The sequence below is a fragment of the Trachypithecus francoisi genome, unplaced genomic scaffold (genome assembly GCF_009764315.1).
Source record: "Trachypithecus francoisi isolate TF-2019V2 unplaced genomic scaffold, Tfra_2.0 Lachesis_group13, whole genome shotgun sequence".
NCBI classification, from domain to species: domain Eukaryota; kingdom Metazoa; phylum Chordata; class Mammalia; order Primates; family Cercopithecidae; genus Trachypithecus; species Trachypithecus francoisi.
Window position 1 is genome coordinate 38,120,383 of NW_022681458.1, and position 19,711 is coordinate 38,140,093.

General features: G+C 39.1%; 1 protein-coding gene across 1 annotated transcript in view; it reads right to left on the minus strand.

The window, feature by feature from the left end:
* NBEAL1 (neurobeachin like 1) overlaps nucleotides 1-19,711 on the minus strand; it is a 226,958-nt gene that overhangs the window by 29,038 nt on the left and 178,209 nt on the right. The window contains exons 45-49 of the mRNA XM_033230659.1: nucleotides 16,388-16,497; nucleotides 10,593-10,710; nucleotides 8,485-8,582; nucleotides 5,628-5,744; nucleotides 1,842-1,931 (exon numbers count right to left, since the gene is read on the minus strand). Coding sequence (XP_033086550.1) covers nucleotides 1,842-1,931; nucleotides 5,628-5,744; nucleotides 8,485-8,582; nucleotides 10,593-10,710; nucleotides 16,388-16,497 — 533 coding nt within the window. The remainder of the gene's footprint in view (nucleotides 1-1,841; nucleotides 1,932-5,627; nucleotides 5,745-8,484; nucleotides 8,583-10,592; nucleotides 10,711-16,387; nucleotides 16,498-19,711) is intronic.

Sequence of the window (19,711 nt, forward strand, 5' to 3'; positions counted from 1 at the left end):
TGTGAGACTGTGTACTTCAAACATGAAACGCATTAGGAACATCTTAAGATAATTCAAACAGAAAAAGTTCTTTGTTTATCTTTTATTTTTGGAGCCAGGGTTTCACTCCGTTGCCTAGGCTGGAGTGCAGTGACATGATTTCAGCTTACTGCAACCTTCAGGCATGTGCCACCATGCCTGGCTAATTTTTGTATTCTTTGTAGAGACATGGTTTCACCATGTTGCCCAAGCTAGTCTCCAACTCCTGGGCTTAAGTGAGCCTCCCACCTCAGCCTCCCAAAGTGTTGGGATGACAGGCGTGAACCACCACATCTGGCCTTGTTTATCTTATTGTAAGAAAACTTGACCAATTTTTTTTTTTTTTTTTTGAGATAGAGTCTTGCTCTATCACCCAGGCTGGAGTGCAGTGGCATGATCTCAGCTCACTACAACTTCCTGGGCACAAGCAATCTTCTGACCTCAGCCTCCTGAGTAGCTGGGACCACAGGCATGCACCACCATGCCTGGCTAATTTTTTGTATTTTGGTGGAGATGGGGTTTCACCATGTTGCCCAGGCTGGTCTCAAACTCCTAAGCTCAAGCAATCCACCCACAGCCTCCCAAGTTCTGGGATTACAGATGTGAGCCACTGCGCTCAGCCCAATTTATCTTTCTTTAGGAAGATTATTTTTTCTCATGATTTCTCAAAGTTTATTAGCAGTTATTAGCTGGCAGTTGGAAGAAATTCAGGGACCAGTCTTACCATAAAAATCTAATATATATCATTTAGAACATAAACCAGAAGCAGAATTTACAATGAATTGTTAAGGTCTCCCTGTAGTGACAGTCATAGTGAGTAAGTTCTCTTCTCTTCAAAATGAAAAGCCTTTATCTTCTTGATTATAAAAGTTAACAAGTTACCCCACACAAAGGAAATTCTGGTAACTTTAAAAAACGCAGGCACTTTTGTAAGGCTCAGGTGGGAGGATCACTTGAGCTCAGGAGTTTGAGACCAGCCTGGGCAACATGGCAAAACCTGATCTCTACAAAAAATACAAAAATTATCTGGCCGTGGTGGTGTGTATCTGTAGTCTCAGCTACTCAGGAGGCTGGGGTGGAAGGGTCACCTGAGCCCAGGAGGTCAATGCTGCAGTGAGCTGTGATCAGCACTCCAGCTTGGGTGACAGGGTAAGACTCTGTCTAAAAAAAAAAAAAAAAAAAAAAAAAAATATATATATATATATACACATATGTATTACAATTGATATTCACAAGATTGCCACTGCTCAAAAAGTACTATTACTACTTTTGTATATCTTTTTATTTTTATTTTTGTTTTACTTAGAAGGAGTCTCGCTCTTGTCATCCAGGTTGGAGTGCAGTGGCACGATCTTGGCTCACCGCAACCTCCACCTCCTGGATTCAAGTGATTCTCCTGCCTCAGCCTCCCAAGTAGCTGGAATTACAGGCGCCTGTCTCCACGCCTCTCTAATTTTTTGTGTTTTTAGTAGAGGCAGGGTTTCACCATGTTGCCCAAACTGGTCTTGAACCTTTGACCTCAAGTGATCCGCCCACCTTGGCCTCCCAAAGTGCTGGGATTACAGGCATGGGCCACTGTGCCCAGCCTATTTTTGTATATCTTTTTAGATTTTATTCTCTGAGCAAATGTTGCCCAGGCTAGTCTTGAACTCCTGGGCTCAAGCAATCTGCTTGTCTCAGCCTCCCAAAGCACTGGGATTACAGGCATGAACCACCGTGCATAGTCAAAAAGTGGCTTTTAAAAAATATTTATTTCCTCTTTTTTTTTCTAAGTTGTAATGAATATAGACATGGCAGTGTGAAAAAGGTAAAAATCAGCTTACCAGTAACTCAGGGCTGCCTTGAGACATAAAAGAACGATACTGATTTTTGGGGACGGTGGCCTTTAATAGTGGAATACCATCACTAATCCCCTATAAAATAAAAGAGGTTTAGTGCCTGGTTCTGCTCATCTTTATTAGGTACAAATTACTGAAAACCATTTCTTTAAATAAGGATGAATCCTGTGATACATCATTTTACTCTCTTGAAACATCTAATCAATTAATTTAAAATGAAGGAAAGGAATTATATACCATGTATAGGTGGCATACTTGAAACTTCTGAAACCCATCACCTTATATTCAACTACACTGCTTTTAAGAAGAGATACAGATTTCAAAGAGCAGCAATAATTTAAAACAGCCAATGATTTAGGATCTATCCTAAGTTATACTGACATAAATATAAAGCAGAAAATATGGATCATATAAGATAAGCCAAATGAGAAAATTGGTCATAATTTATAGAAATGTCCTTTTGGGTCTAACTTTCAAAAAATACATCTAATCCATTAACTGGGATACTTCCTGAAAGCCACAGTAGGACCAGAAAATAAAGACAGCACTCAGAAAACATCTGCCATTATCTTATAACAATGTGAAAGAGAACAATAATTTGAACTCAGTTCCTTGATGTGACAATAATTCACAAGTGATACCTAATATTTACTAGGTAAATGATAACATTATTGGGTATGCACTATGTATCAGGTGTTGTTCTAAGAACTTAATAGGAAGTAAGTAACAAATTATAAAATTCATTATAACTTATAGAATTATAAAAAGTTGGTGATTATCTTTTCTCTTCATGTTGTGAATTAATCCAGAGAAGAATGACTTGCATATGAACAAGGCAAAATGAAAATGGTGCCTGAAAAAAACCCATTTATTAAGCCCTTGCTTTCACTACTACCTCTACTTTCTTCACAATTTGAACACCTATGAAGAGATGACCTACAAAAGGCCTTCTCTTTTCATGTTAATATATGGGGAAATACCTCTTACGAGAATGAAAAGGGATTAACAAGCTATTGGTACCTAAGGAAATCTATTGTGTTCTTCATACTGATCCAGATACTGAATGTGTCCTGGAGAAAGCTACTATGCGACATGGTGGGTACAGAGAAGGGCAAATGTGTTGCTGCACCTGCAGATGGAACTTGGAATGTACTATATTACAACAAAAGTCACAAATGATTAGATAAGATGAAAATAGTTCTATTGGCATTATAGAATAAATATAGTATTGCACGTCCATCAGATTATGGATCAAATAGGGTCTCATGTGTTGTTTTACATGCAGTAAAGAGTTAACAGAGCAGTCCTGGGACTGCCATCATTATTATAGAAAGGCCTACTTGCAAGACTGGCCTTTGGTTGGCATCTGGGACTTGGCTGGCGAACAGTTCCTCCTTACACTGACATAAACTTTCCCTCAATGACAAGGGTGGCTCACTACACCTAGACTGTGCAAATAGTATGGTTTATGCTAAACACTTGTTTTTCTTCTGGAGTCTGGAATTTTGGTATGTGTTAGGCAGAGGGGTGTGTATGCGACCAGCCTCCAATAAAAACCTTGGGCACTGGGTCTCTAATGAGCTTCTCTGATGACAAAATATGTGTTTCCACATTTCATTACTGAAAGAATTAAGTAGGTCTTATGTGATTCCACTAGGAGAGGTCTCTTGAACACTTCTGCCTGGCTTCCCCTGGACGTCACACCATCTGCCTTTTCCCTTTGCTGATGTTGCTTTGTATCCTTTCACTGTAATAAATCTTAGCCATGAGTACATCTACTTGTTGAATTACGTGAGTCTTTCTGGCAAATCACTGAACCTGGGGGTAGTCGGAGACTCCCAACACATCCTGGGAATTGGTTACAATTTCTGAGCATTGTTTTTATGTGTTCTGAGTTCTACAGATACTTTTGGAAACAACCAAGTTTGCAGAATTTGTATTGCAACCCTAAATAACTATTTCAGTAAACATGGATTTAGGAAAAGAGTGACAGATTGATTCTGAAATGCTTTCACAAACACGTGAAAGCATTTCCATACCAAAATATAGTGGTGTACCACATAAAAATATTTAATTCTTACATCAACTAAAAAATACAGTGATGCTTACAATACTGTTCATTTGAGTAAAATTTATTATAAAACTTTTTTTTTTTTTTTTTGAGACAGAGTGTTTCATTTTTTTTGAGACAGAGTCTCGCTCTGAGTGCAGTGGCATGATCTTGGCTCACTGCAAGCTCCACCTCCTGGATTTACACCAATCTCCTACCTCAGCCTCCTGAGTAGCTGGGACTACAGGCGCCCATCACTATGCCTGGCTAATTTTTTGTATTTTTTAGTACAGACGGGGTTTCACCGTGTTAGCTAGGATGGTCTTGATCTCCTGACCTCGATCCACTGGTCTCGGCCTCCCAAAGTGCTGGGATTACAGGCGTGAGCCACCATGCCCGGCCAAAGCTTTAACTATTATAAAACTCATAAACATTTTTTATACTACATTATCAAAAAATTCTATTTTTTGGTAATTGATTTTCCCATGGTTATTGAATCTGAGAAACATGCTACAGTGATACTGTAATGCAGGGTTTTACAAACTACAACCTGTGGGACAAAGCCAGCCCACCACCTGTTTTGTAGGCGGTGGGTGAGCTAAGAATGGGTTTTATATTTTTAGATGATTACATTTTAAGTGGTTATATATGTACCTACAGAATATCTTTGAGTTTGCCTTTTGGCCTGCAAAGCCCAAAATATTTACCAGTTAGACCTATCTCACTGCTGCATACTTTTCAAATAAGTTATTATTTGACAGAAGAAAAAGTTTACCAACCTCTGCTGTATTGCAGAGACTGTTCAATGTATATCTTCAAACTTAGTAACTTTTTATTTTCAATTTTCTTTTTGTGAAGGGTTAATGCTATCTGTCCTAACCACATTCACAGGTATGAATGCATTTTATAATCATATTCTGAATTACTGCAAGTAATTTAATATGTACATTTAAACATTTGAATTTTTTACTTAAACTCTTTCTTTTTTTTTTTTTTTTTTTTTGAGGCTGAGTCTCGCTTTGTCGCCCGGACTGGAGTGCAGTGGCCGGATCTCAGCTCACTGCAAGCTCCGCCTCCCGGGTTTACGCCATTCTCCTGCCTCAGCCTCCCAAGTAGCTGGGACTACAGGCGCCTGCCACCTCGCCCGGCTAGTTTTTGTATTTTTAGTAGAGACGGGGTTTCACCGTGTTAGCCAGGATGGTCTCGATCTCCTGACCTCGTGATCCGCCCGTCTCGGCCTCCCAAAGTGCTGGGATTACAGGCTTGAGCCACCGCGCCCAGCCCTAAACTCTTTCAATTACACCATTAAGTACTCTTGTTTTACTAGACTACTCATTCTATCAATTAACAATGTGACTTATTAGGATCTATTTTATATATGAGCAGACATTATAATTAAGAGCTATTAAAATATTATCTCCATCTACATATCATCTCGATTGTCACAAGAAGCATTTTAAATCAAATTATTTATTCTTCTTTGTCAGGAAAATGTGAAGTAGATGAAAGAAAGCCAAGAAAAATAGTTCAGACTACCACTCAGCAGCAAACAAAAGCTTCCAATAAAAATGTTTTAAAAATCCAACAACAGATTATTACTGTATAATTTACTATCTCAAATTAAATATTATAATCCTTACTTCCCATTAAATAATAAAAGGACTTTAAAATGTACAGAATTTAGAGAAAACTCTTTCTGATATTACCAAGTTGGATATTACCTCTATAAAAAATGACTTGAGTTCAGGAAGGTGTTGAAACAGGTTTAGGGTTGAAGTGTCTATTTTGGTCGGCTTCTGCACTGCTTCTTCTGCTGATAATCTTGGAGGGTGTGGTTCCTTCAAAATAATTTTAAGGAAAAAACAATTCCATATCTATATTATTAATCTCTCACTATGTTCCTTCATATACACTAGGCTCTAGCTACAATGAATTACATACCATGCATTGCTGACAATTCTAGGTGTTGGCTCAGACTATTCTCTTAGCAGAGTTACTACTTTCTTCATTTCTTTGGAAACCCCACTTCTACTTTAAAGTTTTTCTTACTGATATCTCTCCTAAATTTTTAAGTCAGAATGTATTATTCTTTTATTATTTTTCCTTGGCAAATATTTTATATTTTAATTATAACTTATTTCTTTCTATATTGGATTACATATAGTTGTTTATGGTCTGTCTTCCCCAACTAGATTATAAGTGCCTTAAAGCTAGAGAAGCCTTATTCATTTTTGGATTTCCATACTAGACTAGTATCTTACACATGTTAGATGCTTGGTAAAATTAAATGTAGTGTTCAAAATTCAGAATGTATAATTTGGATGAATCTTTAATTCCTTGACAAGATCGAAATGTCAACACTGGCCAGGCGTGGTGGCTCACACCTGAAATGCTAGCATTTTGGGAGGCTGAGGTGGGCGGATCACTTGAGGTCAGAAGTTCAAGACCATACTGGCTAACATGGTGAAACCCTGTCTCTACTAAAAATACAAAAATTGGTCAGGCATAGTGGTGTGCACTTATCGTTCCAGCTACTTGAGAGGCTGAGGTAGGAGAATCGCTTGAACCCACAAGATGGAAGTTGCAGTGAGCCGAGATCGTGCCACTGCACTCCAGCCTGGGTGACAGTGAGACTCCATCTCAAAAAAAAAAAAGAAAAAAAAGAAAAAAAGTCAATACTATCAGAATCAAATTATAGGTACTGCTGCATAGTTTTCAAGTAAATTATTATTCTTCCTCAACTTTCATGTCAGAGACACAGAACAGTATCACCTATATAAATATGAAATAAATGGCAAGTAAAATGAATATTTCAAAGGCACAGTTAAAAGTCAAAACAGAATTCTATCTAAAGTAAATTCTTGCATCTCTACAACAAAATATTGATTATAGGCAATAGATGTGAAAGCTGTAAGTACAAAAATATTTAGCTTTTAGACCAGGCGTGGTGGCTCACACTTGTAATCTCAGGACTTTGGGAGGCTGAGGCAGGCAGATCACCTGAGGTCAGGAGTTAGAGACCAGACTGCCCAACAAGGCGAAACTCCATCTCTCCTAAAAATTAGCCAGGTGTGGTGGCGAGCGCCTATAATCCCAGCTACTTGGGAGGCTGAGGCAGGAGAATCGCTTGAACCCAGGAGGTGGAGGTTGCAGTGAGCCGAGATTGCGCCATTGCACTCCAGCCCAGGCAACAAGAGCAAAACTCCGTCTCAAAAAAAAAAAAAAAAAAGCTTTTAATAGATATTATTCATTTTATTTCAAATCAAAGGATGATTTTTGTATCATTTTTATGACAATAAAAACTAACAGCACCACTTGTAAAACAAAAAGAAAGGTAAAACAGGTGTGAAAATATGATAGCATCTATTTCAAAGCCCTATGAAACATTCTGTTTTAGTCTGTTACTTTTGCCTTCTGACTGTACCAGAAGGTAAGGGATAAAGCATTGACTTCATATACGACTATTCTGTAAAAACCAATGTTGGAGGTTCCAAGCAACTGTTGCTAAGGAACAGTAACAGTTACAAAGTTTAGCCCAATTACTGTATTGACAGAAGTACACCTATAAGTTAGAGCTTAGATACGCTACTGTTGTAATAGCTGTGGTGATTTCATTTCAATACTGTATTCAAGAGAGATACAAAGATGATTAAGATAAAGTTGCTGCCTTTAATGTATTTATAATGTACTGAGGCAAATGGATAAATATACAACCTAAGGCAGAAAGTGTCATAATTAGGTAGCAAATAAAGGCCCATAAGAACATTTTAAGAGATCTAGTTTAACAGGGGGCTTACAGCTACTAATTCAGAGGAAACATGGCATGCTAGAAAGGCTCTGGAGTTAGATGGTCAGGCATATAATCCTAGTCACTTTCTTGTGTAAACTTAGAAAAAAGTATTTAGTTTCTCAGAGGCGTTATAGGCTAGGTATTACTTTCTGTAAGGCTTGGTTTTATCTCCTGAAAAATGAGGATAACTGAATTTTTACTAAGAAGATTAGGTGAAGATTAGGTAAAGTACCTAACAAACACAGTGATTGCTTAAGAACATACCTAGTTAATAAATTCTTTTTTATGTATTCCACATCATTAAATTCATATACTGAAAAAGATCAAGACATCTTTGAAAACTAACATTAGATTAATTTCCATGAATCCAAACCCGTGTGTTATCAGGAAGATGATTTAATTTCAGATACTAGTATGGGGAAATAAATATATGTAGTATATTTAATAATTTGATTCTACATTTTAAATATTCTATAATTTGATTCTTAGGACTGGGTTTGGCCTCTGGAAAGTAAGTGCCTTTTTGGGCAGATGTGAGCTATTAGAAGTTTTACATGTGGAATGAGTCCCAATATGAGGACAGTTTTAATGGCATACCCTAATAGGTACTCAGTTTTTCCTCTTGGAAATAATAAAAGACTTTCTGAGCAAATAGAAATCTTTCTGTAACTGAGAGCAATTGGCTATACATATGGATCTTGACTGCAATATTTTGTTATATACTTAAATCTACTTCTTAAGTTGACTTAAATCTACTTCTGAAGTTGTCGATAACACATATGACTTACCTTTAATAATTGACAAGGTGTTTGCCCAAAATTATTAATCATCCCTTCTAAGGCTTTTCTTTCTTTCTCATCTGTTAAGGAATCCAGATCCACAGCTCCTAAAACCAGGAGAAGAAGTCAACTTAATACAGGGTGAAAATAAATCAGCAAGCCACATCACTGATTAATGTATCAGGCTCACTGGTGTGTGTGTGTGTGTGTGTATAGACACACACACACATATATATACACACATTTTTTTTTTGAGATAGTCTTGCTGTGTTGCCCAAGCTGGAGTGCAGTGGTATGCTCTAGACTCACTGCAACCTCCACCTCCTGGGTTCAAGTGATTCTCCTGCCTCAGTCTCCTGAGTAGCTGGGACTACAGGTGCATGCCACCACGCCCAGCTAATTTTATTTTTAGTAGAGATCGGGTTTCACTATGTTGACCAGGCTGGTATTGAACTCCTGACCTCAGGTGATCTGCCTGCCCCAGCCTCCCAAAGTGCCGGGATTACAGGCGTGACCCACCACCCCGGCCTCATTGGTATAGTTTCAATAAAATATTATTCTATTCTTCAATTTATAACATTGTGAAAAGGTAATTTTAAAAAATCAGCAACTCATCAAACATTAAATATATGTAAAAATTAGCTAAAATATTTTAAGCAATTGAAAGTTAAATGATATTCTATGAAGATTTCTACTGGGGGAGGGGTGGTGGGTCATGCCTGTAATCCCAGCACTTTGTGAGGCTGAGGCGGGAGGATTGCTTGAGACCTGGAGTTTGAAACCAGCCTAGGCAACAAAGTGAGACTTCATCTCTCTAAAAAATTTTATAAATTAGCTGGGTGTGGTGGTAAGGCAGGAGGGACTGGTTGACCCCAGGAGTTCCAGGTTGCAGTCAAGTATGATTATGCCACTGCACTCTAGCCTGGGTGAAAGAGCAAGACCCTGTCACAAAATAAATAAAAAAAAAATAAAAGTTTCTTTTGCAAAAATACAAACTATACTCAGAGTATACCTAATTGTTTTGGTCATAATAGCCAAACTCAAACAAGAGTAATAACTACACAAAAATACTGCTTTAAGTTATTGCTTGAAACAAAGGTTTCGAAAGGTAATATTCTGGTTAACTGATTATACTCAGCCACATCTAATATGGATTGTTACATGACTAGTAATTGGCTAAACTAGGTAAGTCCAAGCTTCTAACAGCCATGCAATACTTTCTCCTTACAGACCTATTACCTGAATGGATATGGCATGGCAAAAATATGCCCATTTACCAAAAGTCTCTCACTGTATTCACATTCACATAACTTCATAGTATTCACAATCTTTAGAACTATTAGTCTACTTAAGGATTGGTAAGAACTACTTTTTAAAAATCATTTTAAGGCCATCAGAAAATACTCTTGATTCTGAGCTAAATAACGTCATCATATGTATCATTTGAAGAATTTGTTATTTGTAATTTCAAAGGCCTTGTTTCAAAATCGGCTACTGTTTAATACTGAATATTTAATGTTTGACTCAACTGAATAGGACAAATATGTTAGAGATCAAAAACTTTTATGATGTTAATAAGTGACATTTATAATTAGACTGGCATATATACACTTAACTACTATTACAAAAACAGCAGCAGTCTCTTAATCTTTCAAGTAAAAAGACGTTTTGAAAATGTAGTCCTTCTCATATTAAATAGGCCCAAAATAACTGTAAACATATATATATATATATATACACACACATATATATATATATATTTTTTTTTTTTTTTTTTGAGACGGAGTCTCGCTCTGTCACCCAGGCTGTGGCCGGATCTCAGCTCACTGCAAGCTCCGCCTCCCAGGTTTACGCCATTCTCCTGCCTCAGCCTCCCGGGTAGCTGGGACTACAGGCGCCGCCACCTCGCCCAGCTAGTTTTTTGTAGTTTTTAGTAGAGACGGGGTTTCACCGTGTTAGCCAGGATGGTCTTGATCTCCTGACCTCGTGATCCGCCCGTCTCGGCCTCCCAAAGTGCTGGGATTACAGGCTTGAGCCACCGCGCCCGGCCTGTAAACATATATTAAGCAATAGTTTCTATCACAGTAAAGCAAGAGAAAAAGCGTATAGATTTATACCTTCATAACTACAATAATAGAAAACGTTGAGTGCCTCTACTGCAGCTGGTCCCCTCTGTTTATAGCCAAAGATCAGATCTATCCATTCATGAAGATGAGCTGAAACATATTCAGACTCCTAGGAAAAGAAAAAATTTAATAATTAATATAGAGATATCTTCCAACTGCAATGTAAATTCGGTTCTTTAAAAAAGTAAGAACAAATGAAACATTTCCACACACAAATCTTTCTGGTGGCAAAATAAAATTATCTCGAAATAATGGCAAGCATTTATTCAATATCTACTATATATATTAACTATTCCTATCTACTATAATGCAGATATATTTATTAATATTAATACATGCATTTCCTAATAGGCAAATAAAATACAAATATGCTTATAACAGCTCAAAAATAATAACAAAAGAGCTAAAAGACAGCTATGGAATGCATCTCTGTGGTAAAATTTCCATTGAAATAGTTGTCTAGAAATTCAATTCAAGAAAAAAAAAAAGATCAATTTAAGGAAACAATGAAACCACACTTAGGTGGACAAAATGGCTGCAAATCATTCTCTCCCTCACAGTAACCACTTACTAAGAGGACAGGGTGGCAGGTAGAGACCTCCTGGAAATTACTAGTGATAACTTGAAAGACAATGAGGAAATTGTTGAAATTGGAGACAGGAGAAAACGGGACTCATGTTTTAGTTATATGAAAGAAAGAATGAACTCATGAATTTGGGTGTACAGACTTCCCAACAGAACATTTTAAGTGCCATTTGGCTTCCTTCAGGTGCCTATGATAAAGTATGAGAGGAGTAAGATGGGTTAAAAAGTGAACTATTTGATTTTTTTGTGGGGGAGACGGAATCTCTCGCTCTGTCACCCAGGTTGGGGTGCAGTGGCGTGATCTTGGCTCACTGCAACCTCCGCCTCCCACAGGTTCAAGAGATTCTACTGCCTCAGCCTCCCAAGTAGTTGGGATTACAGGTGCCCCTGCTACCACGCCCAGCTAATTTTTTGTATTTTCAGTAGAGATGGTTTTGTTTTTTTTTTTTTTTTTTTTGAGACAGAGTCTTGCTCTGTTGCCCAGGCTGGAGTGCAGTGGCCAGATCTCAGCTCACTGCAAGCTCCGCCTCCCGGGTTTACGCCATTCTCCTGCCTCAGCCTCCCGAGTAGCTGGGACTACAGGCGCCCGCCACCTCGCTGGGCTAGTTTTTCTTTTTTTTGTATTTTTTAGTAAAGATGGGGTTTCACCATGTTAGCCTGGATGGTCTCGATCTCCTGACCTCGTGATCCGCCTGTCTCGGCCTCCCAAAGTGCTGGGATTACCGGCTTGAGCCACTGCGCCCGGCCAGAGATGGGGTTTTAACATGTTGGCCAGACTGGTCTCAAACTCCTGACCTCAGGTGATCCACCTGCCTTGGCCTCCCAAAGTGCTGGGATTACAGGTGTGGGCCACCACGCCCAGCCAAAACTGAACTATTTGATTTTTAAGCACAATTTAAAGAAAACATTAAAAAGCCAGATATTGCTGGATTCAAAAATAAAACCACTGCAAGAGCCAGGCATGGTGGCTCATGTCTGTTATCCCAGCACTTTGGGAGGGCAAAGCAGGTGGATCGCTTGAGCCCAGGAGTTCCAGACCAGCCTGGGCAACACGGCGAAACCCCCGCTCCACTACAAAAAATTAGCTGGGAATGGTGATATGCACCTATAGTCCCAGCTACTTAGGAGGCTGAGGTGGGAGGATCACCTGAGCCCAGGAGGACATGGCTGCAGTGAGTTGTGATAATGTCACTGCACTCCAGCCGGGGGACATTTCTCAGTCCCAGGATCTCTAGAGGGCAAAGACTCTCGAAATGAGAAATTGCCTAAGGCAACTATCAAATCAGAATGTCACCAGTAAAATAAAAGTTTAGTTCAAGTGTTTGGCTGTAAAATAATCTGTTGGGACCTCAGAAAGATTTAAGGTTGTACCCCACAGACCCACTCAACTAGAAAATAGAGTGTCTAAGAATCTTAAGATAATTTTTCCATAGTAGCTGCCCATCCAACCCAAAGTAGAGAAGGGACTGTTTTGTAATGTTGAATGGCTTTTGTCCAACAGACCTGACACATAAGAAACCTGTAAGGTTTTAAATGGAATTAGACTAGTTTAGAATAAAAGAGAGAAACTGTTTAAAAAAGAAAAGAGATCTTTGGCTTTCAATTCACTATGGTTAGGAAAGAGGCTGACAAAAATACTCATGTAAACAAAGTTTTTTTTTTTTTTTTAATGGAATAAAAAGAATGACTTAGTGAGGAGCCAAAGCTCAAAGGTAGAACCAAGAGCCACTGAGCACCCCTCTCAGGAAACAGGACTGGACCCTAATAGAAGATCTGAGAGCATGTCCTTACTGGAATTCTGAATTGCTATAAGCCAGTATTTGTATTTGTGACTGCTAGAAGCCTCCTGTTTTCCTCCTCCTTTTGAATGGGAGTGTCTGTTAAAAGTTCTCTTATCCTTTCACACCACTGTTGTTACATAGGGGCAGATAACTTGCCTCTTAATTCAGGCTTCAGATCCAAGAGGAGCCACATCTGAGTAATTTCATCCACACACAGACTTGACTTAGATAATGAGATCCTGAATTTTAGGCCTCAAGCCTTAATGTAGAATAGCAAACTACTATCTGTGGGTCAAATCTGAGTTGCTGCCAGATTTGTAGATTAGTAGTAGAATACAGCCACATCCATTTGTTTTTGCAGTACAACGGCAGAACTGAGTAGCTGCAACATAGATCTCATGACCAACGAAGCCAAAAGATTTACTATCTGTCCCTTTACAGAAACAATTTGCCAATTCCTTCCTTAATGAGATGAGGGTTTTAGGGGAAGGGTGTCTTGAGAGGAAGTGAATATATTTTGCATGTAGGAGTAAAATAATTTTTGACCAGAGGGCAGAATATATGTTGATTAAAGATAGCTACAAATTCTTGCCAGGTGTGGTGGCTCATGCTTGTAATCCCAGCACTATGGGAGGCCGAGGCATGTGGATCACGAGATCAGGAGACTGAGACCATCCTGGCCAACACGGTGAAACCCAATCTCTACTAAAAATACAAAAAGTTAGCCAGGCGTGGTGGTGGGCACCTGTAGCCCCAGCTACTCGGGAGGCTGAGGCAGGAGAATGGCATGAACCTGGGACACGGAGCCTGCAGTGAGCTGAGATCATGCCACTGCACTCCAGCCTGGGCGACAGAGTGAGACCCTATCTCAAAACAACAACAACAGCAACAACAAAAATATAGCTACAAATTATTTCTCTCTTAGCATTGAAAGATGCAGCTCAATTTCCCTCCTCTTCAATCTGGCATTGATACTGTTACTGTTTAAACATTATAAAGTGGCAGAAGTGATGCTATGAAGAAATAGTGGAAGTTTCCACTTTTGGAGAGCACTTAGCTGCCAGGTGAGGAGTCTCACTACCCAGTTGGAGAGGAGATATCCTGAGATTACATGGAGAGGGAGAAAAGCTAGTATCCTACTGTTTCAACGCAGCCTTCAGATGACTCCAGTCCCAGCTGCCACATGACTGTAACTAACCGCATGAGAACTTCAAGCAAGAGCAGAATTCCTCAGTTGAGGCCAGCTAACCCACTAAACTGTGGGAGATGATGATAAAATGGCTATACTTTTTTTTTTTATTGTTATACTTTAAGTTCTGGGATACATGTGCAGAACATGCAGGTTTGTTATGTAGGTATACATGTGCCATGGTGGTTTGCTGCACCCAACAACCCGTCAGCTACATTAGGTATTTCTCCTAATGCTATCCTTCCCCTAAAATGGCTATACTTTTAAGCCACTGAATTTTGGAACAGTTTGTTACTCAGTAATACATAACTGAAATATGTAATTCTAATATCTTATTAATAGGGTTGTGAAAGCTGTATTGATAAAAATGGAGTCCCTTATGCCAAAACCTAACAAAATCTAGTGGAGAGGCCATAAAGGAGGGGCTCTTATGCATACATGCCTACAATAAAGACTATCACAAAGACACTCTGAAAACCACAACCATACACCAAGAATACTTCTGCGAGGATGTCTGCCCAGCAACTGCCTGTTCAACCTTGGAATAATGCCATCCTTGTTATTAATCCTTGTGGTCAAGGATAATTGTTTCAAAACAACTTATGTAAACTTCCTCATTCTACCTTTAAAAACCTTTGCCTTCCTGGGTACATCTCTGGCCCCTAATGGTTCACCAGGGCATAAGCATTATCAGACGGCAGTTCATCATTCATTCCCAAATAAGTCTTTTTTTTTTTTTTTTAAAGAGACAGGGTCTTGCTATATTGCCCAGGCTGGTCTCAAACTCCTGGGCTCAAGTGATCCTCTCATTGCAGCCTCCCAAGTAGCTGGGACTACAGGTGCACACCACCCACACTTGGCTGAACTTATTTTTGCTTTTCTAAATTTTTTCTAAATTCCTTATTCATGATAGGGTTAAGGCTTACAAATATTATAATTGAATTCTGAATTTTATAAACATATACTTATTTTATAAATATATAATGATAAAAAATGTTTCCAAGTACTGACTTCATTATTTTCAGAGTCCTCCAACATTTCAGCTTAGGTAGAGAATAAAGTGGGCTACTGTGGGGAAAAGTGGAGCCATCAGTATCATCCGCAAGATAGCAACACAATATCAATGTTAAACTAACCTTCATTAGTCCTTCAATTCCAAATTAGGAAATTTAACTAAAAACTAATACTTTATTATTATTATTTTTTGAGATGGAGTCTCGCTCTGTCTCCCAGGCTGGAGTGCAGTGGTGTGATCTCAGCTCACTGCAACCTCCGCCTCCTGGGTTCAAGAGATTCTCCTACCTCAGCCTTCTGAGTAGCTGGGATTACAGGCACACGCCACCACACCCAGCTATTTTTTGTATTTTTAGTAGAGATGGGGTTTCGCCATGTTGGCCAGGCTGGTTGCAAATTCCTGACCTCAGGTGATCTGCCCACCTTGGCCTCCCACAGTGCTGGGATTAGAGGCGTGAGCCACTGTGTCCAGCCATACATTTTTTAAAGTGGCATTTAAGGTTTAGCTGCCTTTTTTTTTTGAAACAGAGTCTCGCTCTGTCACCCGGGCTGGAATGCAATGGCGTGATCTCAGCTAACGGCAATCTCTGCCTCCTGGGTTCAAGCGATTCTCCTGCCTCAGCCTCCTGAGTAGCTGGGATTATAGGCATGCGCCACCACGCCTGGCTAATTTTTTTATCTTTAGTTTTACCATGATGAAGTTTCACCACGTTGGCCAGGCTGATCTCTGAATTCCTGACCTCAGGTGAGGCCTTGGCCTCCTTCGTCTCCAAAAGTGCTAGCATTACGGGTGTGAGTCACTGCGCTTGGCTTAGATGCCTTTCTTTTAAAAGCTTAGTGAAATCCTTCAGAAAAAACAAAAATGTACTCATCCTTGTTAGACTTAAAATAAATGTGAAAACTGTAAAACACCAAACTACACCAGGTTGGTGACTGGAACATTTACATATACAGCAGATGGACATTTTACAGAGCTGAAATGTTTAATATTTTGCTATATATATATATATATATTTTCATGGTACTATACTACAGTCTCACTATATCAGAAGATTCATAGCCTCAAAATAAATTACCATATTGTACTTTCTAAAGTCAGCTTATATGATAAATTACAAATTAATCTAGAAAAATAATTAAGTCAGATTATCCCATCCCCTGGAAAACACATCTTTTATCTTATTATTCTGTCTAATAACTAAATGCAAAAGTCTCACCAAAGCTTTCCTATGTTTATAGATGAAATCTTCAGCTGATTTAGCCCATTTGGGGAGAATGACATCATTTACTAATTCTCTGGAAACTTGTAGACGACCCAAGTTAAATTCTAAGACATGTAAAAAGAAAATGTATCAAACCATTTTAGATTATAATAAACAAAGTAAAACAAACAATAATAAGGGCACATTCCCACGCAAAACATATTTTTTCTTTTAAAATTCTTATCTATTGGAGTACACATCAGTTAATTTAAAAACAAAAATAACTAGTTTTAAATTAGCTATTATAATGTAAATTAGAGTAAGAATTAAGTTGTTAAGCAAGAAAAGTGGGGAAAACTATAGCTACAACCCTTATCTTAATCTGACCAAAATGCAAAATTAAGTTTTCTTCTCACACTTAAAATAATGAGAGGGACACAGTCCCTCTAACAGTACACTTACAAAATACAGCTCCTTAAAGCTTTTTGGTGTAACTCATACCTTAAACTCACTCACTGGAACAGTTATATTTGTCTGATGAAGAATAACATATTTACGTACCACTATTCTAAAAAGATACTTGCATAATAAAGATCTGCTCATATGGTTAGAACATGGCATTTTGATAAAATTTCCCCAAATATGAGGGGTTTTTTTGTTTATACAACGTGGAGGGGTAGAAGGGGGACTGTTAACACAAAAGACCTTTAAAAAAGAAGGCCTTAAAATACCAGTATGCTGCCTTAAAATACCAGTGTATCACAAGTTGGAGAGGAGTTTAAATGTCATAAAATGACAGGATGCACAGTGTCTTTGGTTTTATGTTAAACCCATCACAGTGTAGCAGATACTATTCGTTGCCCACTTGATAGTCATTCCCCCTTTTTATTTGCTAGCAGAACCTTTATTTCATTCAAGTGTCCATCTCTGCCCTATATTTCATGCCCAATCCAGGTGACTGGTCTAGGGGTTGGTATATGACCCAGTTCTGGAGAATGAGAAGTTATGAGGAAGAGTTTTTCACTCTTAAGAAAGGACACAATGGATTAACAGCCTCACTTATTTCTAAGATACTGTTGGATCTGCCTATGATGCCTAAAATTGCGTTAGGCATTTGTGACCATGAGAGGAACTAGCCAAAGTCAAAATACTCAGAATGGCACAGTGAAAATACAGAAAAAAAGTTAGCGCTGATGATGCTAAGCTATCTGAAATTTGCATACCTCAGGATTTTTATTATGGGAAACACTAAAATTTCCTTGTTTGCACAATTTTGAGCTGGTTTTATTAAAATTTTTTCCTAAAGGCATTCTGTTTTTCTTTGTTTTTTAATTTTTTATTCTTTTTTTTTTTTTTTGAGGCGGAGTCTCGCTCTGTCGCCCGGACTGGAGTGCAGTGGCCAGATCTCAGCTCACTGCAAGCTCCGCCTCCCGGGTTTACGCCATTCTCCTGCCTCAGCCTCCTGAGTAGCTGGGACTACAGGCACCCGCCACCTCGCCCGGCTCGTTTTTGTATTTTTAGTAGAGATGGGGTTTCACCGTGTTAGCCAGGATGGTCTCGATCTCCTGACCTCGTGATCCGCCCATCTCGGCCTCCCAAAGTGCTGGGATTACAGGCTTGAGCCACCGCGCCCGGCCAATTTTTTATTCTTAAAGGCATTCTAATTGATATATTTACTTTCTCCCAAACAGCTCACTTCAAAGAGGCAATGTATAGTTAGAAGTGGAGGCCATCAAGACGATGGTGCTAAAGATAGCAACTAACTCTGATATAAATTGTTAAAGAGTACCTTAAGTTCTCTATCCAAATGTCGTCTGCTCATCCCTCCTATTCTAGATACTCTGCTTTAGGATAATCCAGTCCAACAGCTGACTGAGAGTTTAGGATCAGACTGAGACAACAGATTTACCTCATTTTCTGAAAGTCACCAATTTTGACTGCCTTACTGTGATGCCCTGCCTCCAACAGCCTGTTCCAGAGTGCACAAAGTGACATTAAGCCCTGGATATGTTCTTCTCAGTAAGACAAATAATTGTACTGAGTAAACGACGGGTCAAACATTAACACTACATGTTAGGGCAGGGAAAAAAGTTGGCAATAACTCTTTAACATTGTGGAACCTCCCTAAAGAACACCAATAGTAAAACTATTGCTATTTTCCTTATTTGTACTTAAAAGTAAATGTAAAACTACTTCACAGGAAAATAATTTGGACATTTAAAAATGTATTAATATTTAACTTCATACTTCTCTACTTCAAAAGCATAATTTTTCTTTTTCTTTTTTTTTTTTTTTTTTTTTTTTGAGACGGAGTCTCGCGCCCAGGCTGGAGCGCAGTGGCCGGATCTCAGCTCACTGCAAGCTCCGCCTCTTGGGTTTACGCCATTCTCCTGCCTCAGCCTCCCGAGTAGCTGGGACTACAGGCGCCCGCCACCTCGCCCGGCTAGTTTTTTGTATTTTTTTTTTTTTTTTAATTATACTTTAAGTTCTAGGGTACATGTGCATAATGTGCAGGTTTGTTACATATGTATACTTATGCCATGTTGGTGTGCTGCACCCATCAACTCGTCAGCACCCATCAATTCATCATTTATATCAGGTATAACTCCCCAATGCAATCCCTCCCTCCTCCCAGTTTTTTGTATTTTTTAGTAGAGACGGCGTTTCACCGTGTTAGCCAGGATGGTCTCGATCTCCTGACCTCATGATCCGCCCGTCTCGGCCTCCCAAAGTGCTGGGATTACAGGCTTGAGCCACCGCGCCCGGCCCAAAAGCATAATTTTTCAAATATTATAGTAACTTATACCCTGTCATTTTAATTTGCCTACTCTTGCATGCTCTAAATCAGGAGTTACCAAACTTTTCCTATAAAAGGTCAAAGAATAAATATTTTTGGCTTTGTGAGTGATATCATATCTGTTGCAACTACTCAAATCTGCTGATATGCTTACTTTGAAAGTAACCTTCTATGATACAAAAATGAATTGGCTGGCCAGGCATGGTGACTCACACCTGTAATCCAAGCACTTTGGGAGGTCGAGGTGGAAGGATCACTTGAGCCCAGGAGTTCGAGACCAGCCTGGACAACAAAGTGAGACTCCATCTCTCCAAAAATAAATGCGGGCATGGTGGTGCACACCTGTAGTCCCAGCTACTCAGGAGGTTGAGCTGAGAGGATTGCTTGAGCCCAGGAGGTCAAGGCTGCAGTGAGTAGTGATCATGGCACTGCATTCCAGCCTAGGGAAAAAGCGAGACCCTGTTTCAAAAAAAAAAAAGGAATTGGCTGGCTGTGTTCCAGTGAAACTGTATATATAAAGACATGAGTTTGGCCATGGAGTT